Source organism: Nematolebias whitei, chromosome 8, assembly GCF_014905685.2.
Source record: "Nematolebias whitei isolate Nwh7 chromosome 8, NemWhi1, whole genome shotgun sequence".
Classification (NCBI taxonomy): domain Eukaryota; kingdom Metazoa; phylum Chordata; class Actinopteri; order Cyprinodontiformes; family Rivulidae; genus Nematolebias; species Nematolebias whitei.
Window position 1 is genome coordinate 25,242,566 of NC_056505.1, and position 12,500 is coordinate 25,255,065.

Sequence of the window (12,500 nt, forward strand, 5' to 3'; positions counted from 1 at the left end):
GCCCCAAGCCCGGCCCCAAGCCCGGCCCCAAGCCCGGCCCCAAGCCCAGCCCCAAGCCCGGCCCCAAGCCCGGCCCCAAGCTGTGCTGGATGGGTTGGCCGGGTCGGTGTTGGGCTTTTGGGTGGGCCAGCGGATCTGCCGCAATCCAATTATAAGGCAACATGGTTTGCCATACTTTCACCAGCCGCACGCGGCCATTTGACCACGAGCTGACCGGCCTTGAAAGAGGTAAAATAACGTTCCATTAAGCTTCAGATGGGATTACCGGTCCGGTACTGCCAGGAAGCAATCTATCGCCCAAATGGACGTTAAGCCTCTGCACTCAGCGGACGCACGCAGCCGATGACCCAGACAGGTGAGATCCTAAAGCAGATATATCAGAGCAGAGTCTGTGTCTGAATAATGCAGAATGCAGGCAGAAGCAGGAATTGAAAGTGCTTTGACAGACATGAAAGGACAAACACCCCCTCAGCTCTGATCTTCTGCCCTTTTTATTCAGCCGCGCACATCTGCCGACGGTTAATAACTACATGAGCAGTCAAATCTTAATTAAAAATGTTGCCGGGGGGGCAGGGGGGGGGGGGTCTGGGTTCGGACCTGTGATGGCTATGGACTAGGGCCGGGTTGGATTGGATTTTTTGGGCCCAAATGCAACTCTAGCTTGGAGACAGACAGAGTACGCTAAAAGTCCAGTAGTGGATGGCAAAATTAAACCATTAAAGATTACACCCAACCTGTTAGTGCACACAAAAAAATCTGTTGCAGTCAATTACAGCTACCACCACAGTTTAAGCCATTTTTGAAAATTTTATTCATTTTGCTGTGGCACACATCTTGTATTGGGTGGACTCTAACATGTTGTTGATATACAACTAATGATTATTTAGTACAAGATTCACTACAACCTGGTATGTGGTTCATGGGATACTTTGGTATTGGACAGACAAACAAACACATGCACACACAAACACATGGGCAAATATATTATTGTCCACCTTTTGCCTTTAGGCAGTGGGCGATAATGAAATACCATTTTATATCAAATACGGTTTGTTTCCAAATAGTGGTGACAAAGTCTTCAAATGCATGAAAGAAAATGTATGCACTTAGTTATGAATATTTTAATTTATTATAACAGACTTTTCATAAGCAAGCCTGTCAACACAAAGATTGATCCTGATGCATGTTCAATAATCCAGGTAGAAAAATCTAACAAAGTTAAGATTAACAAAGTGAAGATAAGATAAAGATTTATGTTTGCATCAATGTGTGCCAATCACTTCATCTTACAGTAGTTGAAGCTGTGGCTGTCAAGTTTACTTTATTTTCATAAGGGTGCTTTGTTGTTGTTGTTGTTGTTGAGGGTTGTCACAGATATTACAATATCTGGCCCCACCAAGGACAGTCATGCAAAAAATCCTGCAGTGCTCACACATCAAAGACCCTGCAGCTCAGAACCACCCAGGGTTTTACAGCTCGATGCCTTCTGCCCACACATTTTAGTAGCTGCGGTTATGCTTTAACATACTCATCAGCAGAATTAGGACAGCGGGGTGTAACTTTGTGGAAAAAAGCTCCATTTCAGAGAAAGAAAATTGAAGTTAAAAGGAAGTAAAAATAAGTAAAAAACATGTTTGAACAAAACAAAGATACAAGAACAAATTAAACATAAAATGTATTTACCTGCAGTTTAAGATTGAAAGTAAATTTCTCATCTTCTTCAGGGATGTCATCATCTTTTACAGCAATGAAAATGGTTTTACTGGACTCAGTGGACAACAGAAATGCTGCAGCATTTATGGCTTCAAAATCTCCCGTGTCAACTCCCTCTAGCTAAGAAAAACAAATTAATTTCATTAAAATGTCCATTTTTATGGAGAATCAACAATTAACATATTTTTTAAAATGTGAATAAAAAACATGGCATCCATGAGTACCAGTATAATAGTTCTCATCACAAATTTTGATTTTCTCAAGAAGGCAACAACTATGGGTCTTGCATGGTGTGCATGGTATAAAGCATTTGTGTTGGGTGGTTTTATTTAAATAAGAAGATGAAACATAATCTGACAAATGGGACCTACCAGAACCAAAGCTGTCACATTGACTGGGTCTCCCACTCGTTCCACGACAAGTCGCACCACAGCTGTGCTGCTCTCGTTCACAACAAAGTCCGTTTGCCCCAGGAAGCGCAGCGTGGCTGACTCAGATGTAGTGCCAGGGATGGACAGAGCCAGAATCAACCCAGCTAGCAGGAAGACTGGGGGCATTCCTGCAAGAAGCAGAAACATAGGAAGAAAATGTTTTAATGCAGTAGGACTAGGATTATTAAATACACAAGTTGCCTATATTGATATTTGTTTTAAACAACTGAAAAAGGGTATTCTCTAGTGGTGTAACGGTACATGTGGGTTTATTGAACTGTTTCGGTACAGCATGTTCGGTTCGGTCCACGTGCGTACAGTTTCGGTTATTTTTTTACTCATTAAATTTTATTAACGAGAGATTTTGTGCCGTGGAACAAAAGGTCCTTCACGTGTTTCAGCACGGCACTATTATCTTGCAGCACGTGTAGCATTAGCAGCCTAGCATCTCATTGCAGTCCCCTGTTTGGGAACATTATGGCTTTCTTGTTAAAAGACAAAGTGAACAAATCCAAAGCTGTGTGTCGACGTTGTTCCACGGAGAGTGGATCTGCAGCAGGCAACACGTCTAACTTGTTAACGCTCTTGAAACGACCTCATTCGAATGTGAACGTATCTTGGTGCAAAGACCGATAAGCAGAGAAGAAACCCAAACAGGACTCCAGTCAGCCATCAGGTGAAAAGGAGGAACCCAGACCCAGACCAGTGGTCATTCCATATGTTGAGGGGGTATCAGGACCACGCTTTCCACAGAACAACTATGTCAACTCTTGAAACTGTGCCTGCAGTCCACCTACTTCACATATGGGGAGCAATATTATAGGCAGAAACATGGGTGTGCTATGGGGTCTCCAGTTTCTCCTATTGTTGCCAACCTGTACATGGAGGAGGTAGAAAAGAGAGCCTTGACGTCCTTTTCAGGGACACCACCAAGTCATTGGTTCAGGTATGTTGACGACACCTGGGTTAAAATTAAATCTCAGGAAGTCAAACATTTTACTGACCACATCAACTCTGTGGATAAACACATCAAGTTCACACGAGAAGATGTAAAAAATGGCAAGTTGGCTTTCTTGGACTGTGAGGTCTCAGTCTCGGATAGAGGACATTTGCAAACCGAGGTGAATCGCAAACCCACCCACACAGACCAGTATTTGCAGTTTGACTCCCATCACCCTTTGGAGCACAAGTTAGGAGTCATCAGGACTCTGTATCACAGAGCAGACAGCATCCCCACTAGCTCGGGAGCCAGGCAGAAGGAGAAATCCTACACAAAACAGGCTCTAGAGCAATGTGGATATCCAAACTGGGCCTTCCTGAAAGCAGAGAAGAAACCCAAACAGGACTCCAGTCAGCCATCAGGTGAAAAGGAGGAACCCAGACCCAGACCAGTGGTCATTCCATATGTTGAGGGGGTATCAGAGAAACTGAGACGTTTATTTTCTAAACATAACGTCCCATTGGCTTTTAAACCCCAAAATACATTACGGCAAAGACTGGTTCATCCCAAAGATCCAGTCCCCCGGCACAAACAGAGTAATGTTGTGTATGCTGTTCAGTGTCAGGAGGGCTGTGATCAGTCTTACATCGGGGAAACTAAACAGCCACTGGCCAAAAGGATGGCCCAGCACAGAAGATCAACATCATCAGGCCAGGATTCTGCGGTCTACACTCATCTCCAGGCCAGCGGTCACTCTTTCAAGGATGAAGATGTTCACATCCTAGACAGAGAGGAACGATGGTTTGAGAGAGGAGTAAAGGAGGCCATCTTTGTGAAAAGAAATCGTCCATCATTAAACAGGGGTGGAGGCCTCCGGGTTCAACTGTCCCCCTCTTACAATGCTGTGATTGCTAGTATCACTCAGCCCTCTGTGAGTAGTAAACAGCCATCAGTGTGCTAATGATCCATTGTTAGGCTGATGGTCCTTCTTGAGCATGTGATCAGCTGGTTTTGGTTGTCAGCAGCAAACTGGTTGATCCACTCTAAGAAGGTGCTATTTAAGAGACTGAGCTGAAAACAGCACCTCAGACTGAGGAAGTCTCTTGGATGAGAGACGAAACGTTTCTAGATTTCTTTTGCTTTGTTTTGCTTTTGTTTTTTTGAATGTCCAGAGGACCAGATTGAACTTTTTTGGAATCTTTATCGGGTAATTCAGATCGGTCCAAAGCAATAACAAAAGCTGTAGGAGTTTTTAAAGCTAAGGATCTACGTCTGGATGTTGTTGATGCGCCGGCTTGAAGCATAAAGTTCTTGAGCCCCGCTGCCTACGACATCCCTTCATGTCAACACTTCAGCCAAAAAGTTGTAGCAGCACTTTATGAAAAAGCTAAAACTGATCGTCAACAAGCCCGACCCCAGATTTAAAGCCCTGCCACATCGAAGATGAGCAAGAGAGGACTTTCAACCACCTCATATGATGACCGTGCAAGAAGAGGTATTGTATTATTGTGATCTAATTAACTTTTTTTAATTTAAAATTATAATATTTTCTTTTTTTTTTATCTCTGTGTTGTTTACAGTCTGAGGATGATAACAGCTGAGTCTTCTTCATCCACCAGATCACCTGTAGAAGTCTGTAATGACTGAACTTGTTTACTTGGCATATTTTCAAAATATGCCATTTTGTAAGTCTTTATTTTGGCTTTTTTTGCACCGAAAATTAACCGAACCAAGCCCTCCTCGAAACTGAATCGAACTGAAATGTGATTTTAGCGCACCGTTACACCCCTAGTATTTCCTCTGAATATCATGGTGTTGAGCTACCTGTTGCAGCAGTTACAGTAGCCAGTTTTTTCAGGTTTGTCTCTTTAAGTTTGACACTGGAGTTTTTTGTCCATTTTTCATGGCAAAGCTCTCCCAGCTCTTTCAAGCTGGATGGACACCACTTGCTTACAGGTAGCTTTGAATTACACCAGAGCTTCACAACTAGATTAGGGTCTGGGCTTTGACGGCCATTCCAGGACATTGAACTGTTTCTCCATCAACCCCTGGCGTGTTGCTCAAGCGGTGTGTTTAGGGTCATTGTCTTGATGTAAATCTTTGTTCCTGTCTTAATTCTCTTAAAGACTACAACAAGATTCCCTCAAGTAATTTTCTACGTTTTGAACCATCCACCATTTAAATTAAAGGTGGTGAACACCTATAGGTGGAGCTGCTGTTCGGCATATTGTTTCTGTACTACTAGTGCTTAGTGTATTTTTAGATAGCGCTTTTCTTAGTTCATATCTTAGATCTTATTACTGTTTTTCTTTACAATTTATACTTTTGTTGGATGTAACTGGGACCTTGTGTACATAATTTCGTTCCACCACATGTACCACATGTGATGTGAATGACAAATTAAGAAACTTTGACTTTGACCTTTTGAAACCTACTGTTCGGGTGAGTACTAAATCATTATTACACTTTTATCACAGCTGGTTTGTCACTTCTAACTTAATATACAGCATCCAGTGTTTGTTAGTAAAACTGCAGATGTCAGAAGCTATGGCGGACAAAAATAAAACATTCAAACTAATGAAAAGTGCAGGCAGTAACAAGTGACCAGATGTTGAGGAGATCTGCTGGGTTTTACAGCGTACAACCAAACTGGTTTGCAGCCTTGTTGGTCAACATGGTTTGAATTAGTCATATGGTTCTATTAATGCAGAAAAAGTAATCATTCTTCATTAACACATTATGGTACATATCATATCTACATCTCTTTGTCTTTAACTTCTCTCTTGTCATGTTTCTCCATCACTTCATAGCTTTCTCTCTCCTCTTTCTCCAGTCATCTCCTGCTCAGCTCTCAGCCAGAATAATCCTAAAAAGCCCATTGGAGCCACTAAGACAGTTGTCATGGTTAACACAACAAAACAAGACAGCATGACAAGCAGGGTGGAACCAACTTAAACGCTAAACTGGAGCTCCTCTGTCCCTGTCTTTCCCATCCACGCTGCGTTTTACCCGTCCCATTCATAACATACGCCACGCAGCTTTACCAACAGCAGGAACACCGAGGAGCTTTCAAGGAGTATTTGTTCTTAATTACAAGGTTAAAAAATCAGCATCAGCAGCTCCGGTGAATGAAGTCATGCTTTTGGGGGTTTTTACTTAAAAAAAAAGAACTTTTAGGAAAGTTGGACGTTGCAAATATTGGACTCCTCAATTCTTTCATCACAGTTATATATCAATCCTGAGTTTTTCTCAGTTTTGACAAGTTTTTAACTCAATCATTCATCAAATTGTTTTGTCAGCTTTAACAGCAGAATGTCAGTATCAGCCGTAGAAGCTGGTGCTTGACAACCACAGTCAGAAGCAGCTATGATGTTACTGATGTCGAAGGAAGAGGGCAAATGTTACGTGTGAGAGCATATGTGTGGACCTTAAGTCAAGGGCATGCGTGAGTGTGCACATGAGCCACACATGTGCCAGCAATAGCAGTGGATGGAGTGCTGGAAAATCCATCAAAAAAGGATTTGGGTAGCGATGGGCAGTGGGTGGGGGGATGAGGAGAACAGAGGTGAATGTGGTGTTGGACAAAAGGGACTGGGGCTGAATAAATCCACTTATTTGCCCTGCTCTCTCCCCTGGGGTTGGGAAATTTCTTAATAAAGTATTAAATATTTAAATTCATCATGGCAGCTTAAGACCTAACAGGTCACACAGGTTGTGATGGGAACATATCTGCACAATTTGATCAAATAATTCATTTATTCTCATGTTTTCAGCTTTCAAATAAAAGCTTTGATTCCCTACAGACAGTTTTCTGGAAATAATCTTGCCTCCAAATCTCAGTTCAGTCCAAAAAATTGCCTTCCACTATTTAGCTCATCTTTTTGATGGATGGTAGGAAGCATCCAGCCCTCCAACCTCCAACTAAACTAGACGCCAACATAGAGAAGGGGTCCGATTTGCATTTAACAACCGAGATGCTGTATTTCCTTCAAAGAGCTTGATACAAAGCAGATGTCTTGTGGATGACATGCAGGTCTGATTCATAAATGGCAGGGCAGATTTTTTGTGTGTGCATCATGCATTTTGCCAAACCTGACCCCAGGGATCAAAGGGGCCCCAAGGACCTGTCTGTCACAGCTAAAGGCTGCGTGGAGTGTCTGGCGCAGACCTCTGACATTGATAAAACTGGGAGTCAGAGTTCATGTAGAGAAGTGCACATACACACCCTTCCACATTTTATGTATGGATGGATGTGAGGGCTGCCAAAGTCTCTATTTGCATCCAATATGCACATTCTCAAAGCTTGAACCAGACAGCTGACTGACAGCTGAGGGCAAGACAAGTAAACATTGGTGCACACACACACACACACACACACACACACCCACACACACACACACACACAGAATATTGGTATCATTGTGGGTGGTGCTTCTCAGCTCACTGATGCAAGTGTAACGAGTTGTTTCCAATAGACACAAAATGTTCCCGTCAGAAACAACCATATGGTGCATTTTTCTCAAAAATTATACAACATTGTTTTTCTAAAGGTACAAACAAAAATATACAAAACTACAAACTTTCCTGGTACAGTGCATGTTTTCCAGCATGGCATCATTTGAGAGTGACAAAACATATTTATTGTGGGACCATCTCTGTTCCTTAACATTTCTGTATTATCAAGGATGTGCTGTCTTTATATAGAGAATACCTTTGGGGGAAAAGCCTACAAAATATGATGATGCATGATAGCAATCCAAAAAACACACAAAAAAATTCTAAATGGATTTTTGGTTCATTCTTTGATTCCAAATTTAGCCCAGCATTTTCCTTTTTAAATGTAAATCAGTTGCATTTGTGTAGACTTCTTGTTTTATCAGCCACAAAATGCAGTAAAGCAAAACTAAAACCCACAGTTTATCCACTAAAACGTTCCCTCTTACACTGATTCATTTGATTCTACACCAGTGATACATTAGGGCTGTTTTCAGATTCAATGTCTTGCCAAAGAAGATTTTGAGCAGCCCAAAAATTTAACCACCAACCTTTTGATTATTGGGAAATGTGTTCTACTTTCAGAGCCAAAAATCCATTGCTTGTTTATTTATTTTGCTGGAAGACTAACTACATCCGCCAAATCTATTTCACCTGGTACAATATACTGAAAATCAGCTTAATTTGAAAGCAACATATTTATATTCATTCACAACAGAACAACACTGAACTGCCAAATGTACTCTCACTCAATTAAACACAAATATAAATAAATGCAACTTGTTACTAAACATAAATGTTTTCTTATTAGTTTCTTATTTGCATATTATTAGAGTTTAGAATTGGCTCTCTTGTATAATTAAAACCAATGCACCACAAAAAACAACACAACTACTTGCAAATGTTTTCTCTTAAAAATGTGAATTGTACACTGATCAGCCATAACATTATGACCACAAACTGTAACCCACATTTGAACAGCACTTCTGAGTCATTATATCCTTTTACAAGTTATGCAATGGTTTGCCTCCAACATACACTCACTCGTATAATGATAATGCATCAGCAGCAACTTGTGGTTTATGGACATATCCCTTCTCACCCCTACCCACCCAATAGCTCTACCACCACTTCTTTTGCACGTGGGGGTAGGGGTGTCCCAGTTCTTTGTGACATGGGGGAGAATGAAGGGGTAGGATTATCTGTCTCTTCAAACTGCGTATTTTTATATTCAAACAAAATAATATGACAATAAAATCACAAATATAAGAATTTTCTCTACTTTTTATATATTTTTTTACCAATGCAACAACCATTACCATGCTAAGCCAGATACAGTTTTGATGTATTACATGTTGGGGATCATTGCCAATCTTCTTTATTATGCATAAAAATTATGTCTTATGCCAAAATCTGATGCAGCTGATTAACTAGGCACACTGCACATACGGGCATACTGACTGCATATGTTTCTAAGGCTTCACCGAACCAACTGATGATGCATTGTTTTTGTCAAGGTGTGTTAATTTGTAAATATTATGAATTATGATTACTTGTACCACTACCCCTCACGGAATTACCAAGGAATAGTGGTAGGTATGTACAATATATATCTGTCTTGCCCAAAAACTCTTCAACTGCTGGAGCAAGAAAACCAAATTCAATCTACCAACCTTCCATTCAATAGAGGCTATTGAATAGACTATTTTATTTCCACCTGAACCCCATCAGATTAGTATCTGGAGAGCAAAACAATCAACTCATCTTGAATGTTTGACAAAACAAAGGAGATGATTGTAGATTTCAGGAGAAACAGGAACAGGTCCAACCTATTTCCATCATGGGAGAAGAAGTGGAGATGGTGGAGACGTATAAATACCTTGGGGTTCACCTAGACAACAGACTGGGCTGGAGATACAACAGTGAAGCCATCTACAAGAAGGGACAGAGCAGACTGTACTTCTTGAGGAAGCTGAAGTCCTTCAACGTTTGCAGCAAGATGTTGCATATCTTCTATAAGTCTGTTGTAGAGAGTGCTATCTCTTCTGCCATCATCTGCTGGGGGAGCAGCACCAGAGCAAGTGACTTAAAAAAGATCAACAAGCTCATAAAGAAGGCTGGCTCAGTTCTGGGGACTCCTCTAGAACCTTTGGAGATGATTGTTCAAAGAACGATTCTTCATAAAATGAACCCTCAGCATCCTCCTCATCAGACTGTCACACAACAACAGAGTGTCTTCAGTCAGAGGCTTCTTCAAATCCGTTGTAGGACAGACCGCTACAAGAGATCCTTCCTGCCCACAGCCATCAGCATCTATAACAACTCTTTAATGAAACCAGGATGATGAGTTACAACAACATTTAATTTCCCTCTGGGATTAATAAAGTATTTTTGAATTTGAATTCTGATATTGTCTGAGCCACTCATGAACGGTGTTTGTGGAGTGCACTGTTGCTTTCTGTGGGGTAAGAATGGTCAACATAGAGGCTTAAGTACCGGTAGGTGATAAATGTACATGAAACAATCAGATGAATGCAAGGATTCAGGCGTTCTCACGAGAGCATTGCACTGCAGCAAAACTAACAGTGTACTTTACAAATCAGTGGGCATAATATAGCTGATGTACATAATTCCTTCGGTATGTACGGTACTTGTAACATTTGATTTTCTAAAACGTCCTATCACTTCATGTGTCCTCTTCTTGTTCCTCTGTCTTCATGACGCATCTCCTGACAGTTTCCCTGGCAAGCTCAAACAAGAAAACCACCAGGGATGTCTGGAGCACTTTGACCCTTTCACCTGTCAACTCTTCTTAAAGAAGCATGCTGGTGTTAGGATCCTGGTTCACAAAAACCTTTTACACCAGATCCCTTGCAGACACACACACCACACTCACTGAAAAGCTGATCTGTTGGGTATCTCTCCCAGAGGTGATGAGGAGGTGTCTGATTGCAGAGCTGCTCCTGGGGTCAGCGCTTGCTGCTGATACCTCTTGGGTTTCTCCTGACAGTGGCCTGTGTGTCGCAATCTTCTGCATCAATTATTCACTGTAGGCTGGGGACTTCACAGTCAGAGAACGGGAGTAAAGCATGACAGTGCAGGATTCACACTGTAGAATGAGCCATGTGCTTACTTCAGTAAGCAATTGGGTGTTTGACATCACGAGTGCACATCAATAGGTCTGTGTTCTTTGTTTAGCTAAATGCAGTATCAGTTATCCCTATTTGTAGTTCTTCATACAAGAACCCAGGATTTTTTTTCTCCTTGTAATTTCACCAAGAATAGTCAACATAGCAACTATTAAAAGTGGAAAGCAGTACTCTTACTTCCTTTTTGGTCAAGGGTGTGCGGGATAACAGTCTGCAGGGTTTTAATTAAGGGCTTTCCCATGCGGCATCCTGGCCCTGAGGCTTCCCTGGGCCTAAGACGCCCATGGTGAGGAGTATGTGGTTATATCTGGCAATTACAGAAATGCACACGCGTTTAAACAAACACACAGTACACACGCAGCGATCTCTCCCAGCTGCCTAATACGGGAAAGCCTGCCGTGGGATATCATTCATCACTCTTACAGCTCCACTCGGGATGTGGATTCAGCCTGGCCGCAAAAAAGAAAACAGCTCTGTTATTAAAATCAAAAAGTATAACAGTGTTCCTCAAACATTAATGCATATTCTCATTCATAATAAAGCCAACTGCAGGGGCAAAAGGCAGAACACCTAATCCTCAAAGAAATAAAACAGATCAACAACCAGCCAGTTAAAATTAAAAATGGGATGAGCAGAAAGCCACCTAAAAGGAAGAATAGAAGAAATTTTGTTTTTAATTATATTGTAAATGTAAAAAAAAAAAAGTGCCTCACAGCTGAATGGCTAATGTGCTATATTTGAAGCTCATGCTAAATATAACAGAGTGCTGTATGAATGGGTAAATGAAGGCACAGATTGTAGTGTAAAGAGCTTTGAGTATCTTGATAAGATAGAAAAGTGCTGTATAAATACAGTCCATTTACCATTTAAATATAAAAAGTACACAATTTGAGTTTTAAGAGGCTGAGTTCAGTCAAAACATGTTCCAGAAAACTAAAGGCAGACATAGAATAAACAGCTGAATAGCTCCAATAAGTATAAAAACATACAAATGGTTGAGGTTCCAGTTCAGTTTGTATTTATATGTTTCACCTAATGAAGCCTCCTCTGTTCTGTGTACAGTATCAGGCTGGTTTCTGTTTTTCTACACGGGGCGATGCCGCCAGCCCAGTGTGAGTCTGGGCCCTATACCTCAGAAACCACCCACCGTCCGTTCTCAGCCCGGTGAGACCACGGCTGCCATTCCCGCTCAACTTGGAGCCCATAATTGCATATCCCATGTAGTTTTGCCTCTGATATTTTTAGCACATTGAATGTTCTCGCCATAAAAGAAGAGATTACGAAAAGGAAACGAGAAAAACCTAATATGCAAGTGGAGCTAAAACATTAAAGCTGACAAAAAATATCAAGACAAGGGGAAAAGTATTTTTTTAGTTGTTAAATAATGTAACAATTAGCAAGGGAACGATGCCGCTCAGCATAAAAGGAGCCAGAAAACAGTTGAATGGACATCTCTTTAAAGAACAAAAATGCCCTCAGGCTGTTTGATGGTACTTTTCAAACCAGGCATTGGGGCAAGGGACTGTCAATCAAGTGTGCATTTTACTGTGAACAAAAAGAAACAGAAGGACCGAGTTTTCCTGCCACTGGTTTGGTTGGCTGCTCTTAAGTTGAGCCAATGGCATCTCGCATCTCCAACTAAAAACTATTTTCCTTCTTTGTAATAAATAGTGGGGATGAATGAATAAAGAAAAGAAAGGGTGTTCCAACTGAGCAGGACCCAGTAGTTTTGAGTGCTTTCCAGTTTGAGTCGACTGATTAGCCTGTATGACA

General features: G+C 41.3%; 1 protein-coding gene across 1 annotated transcript in view; it reads right to left on the reverse strand.

The window, feature by feature from the left end:
• The window catches only part of adgrv1 (adhesion G protein-coupled receptor V1), a 127,286-nt gene that overhangs the window by 108,687 nt on the left and 6,099 nt on the right, over window positions 1-12,500 (reverse strand). Inside the window, exons 2-3 of the mRNA XM_037680666.1 lie at window positions 2,085-2,272; window positions 1,684-1,833 (exon numbers count right to left, since the gene is read on the reverse strand). Of these exons, the coding sequence (XP_037536594.1) occupies window positions 1,684-1,833; window positions 2,085-2,270 (336 nt within the window). The 5' untranslated portion in view covers window positions 2,271-2,272. The remainder of the gene's footprint in view (window positions 1-1,683; window positions 1,834-2,084; window positions 2,273-12,500) is intronic.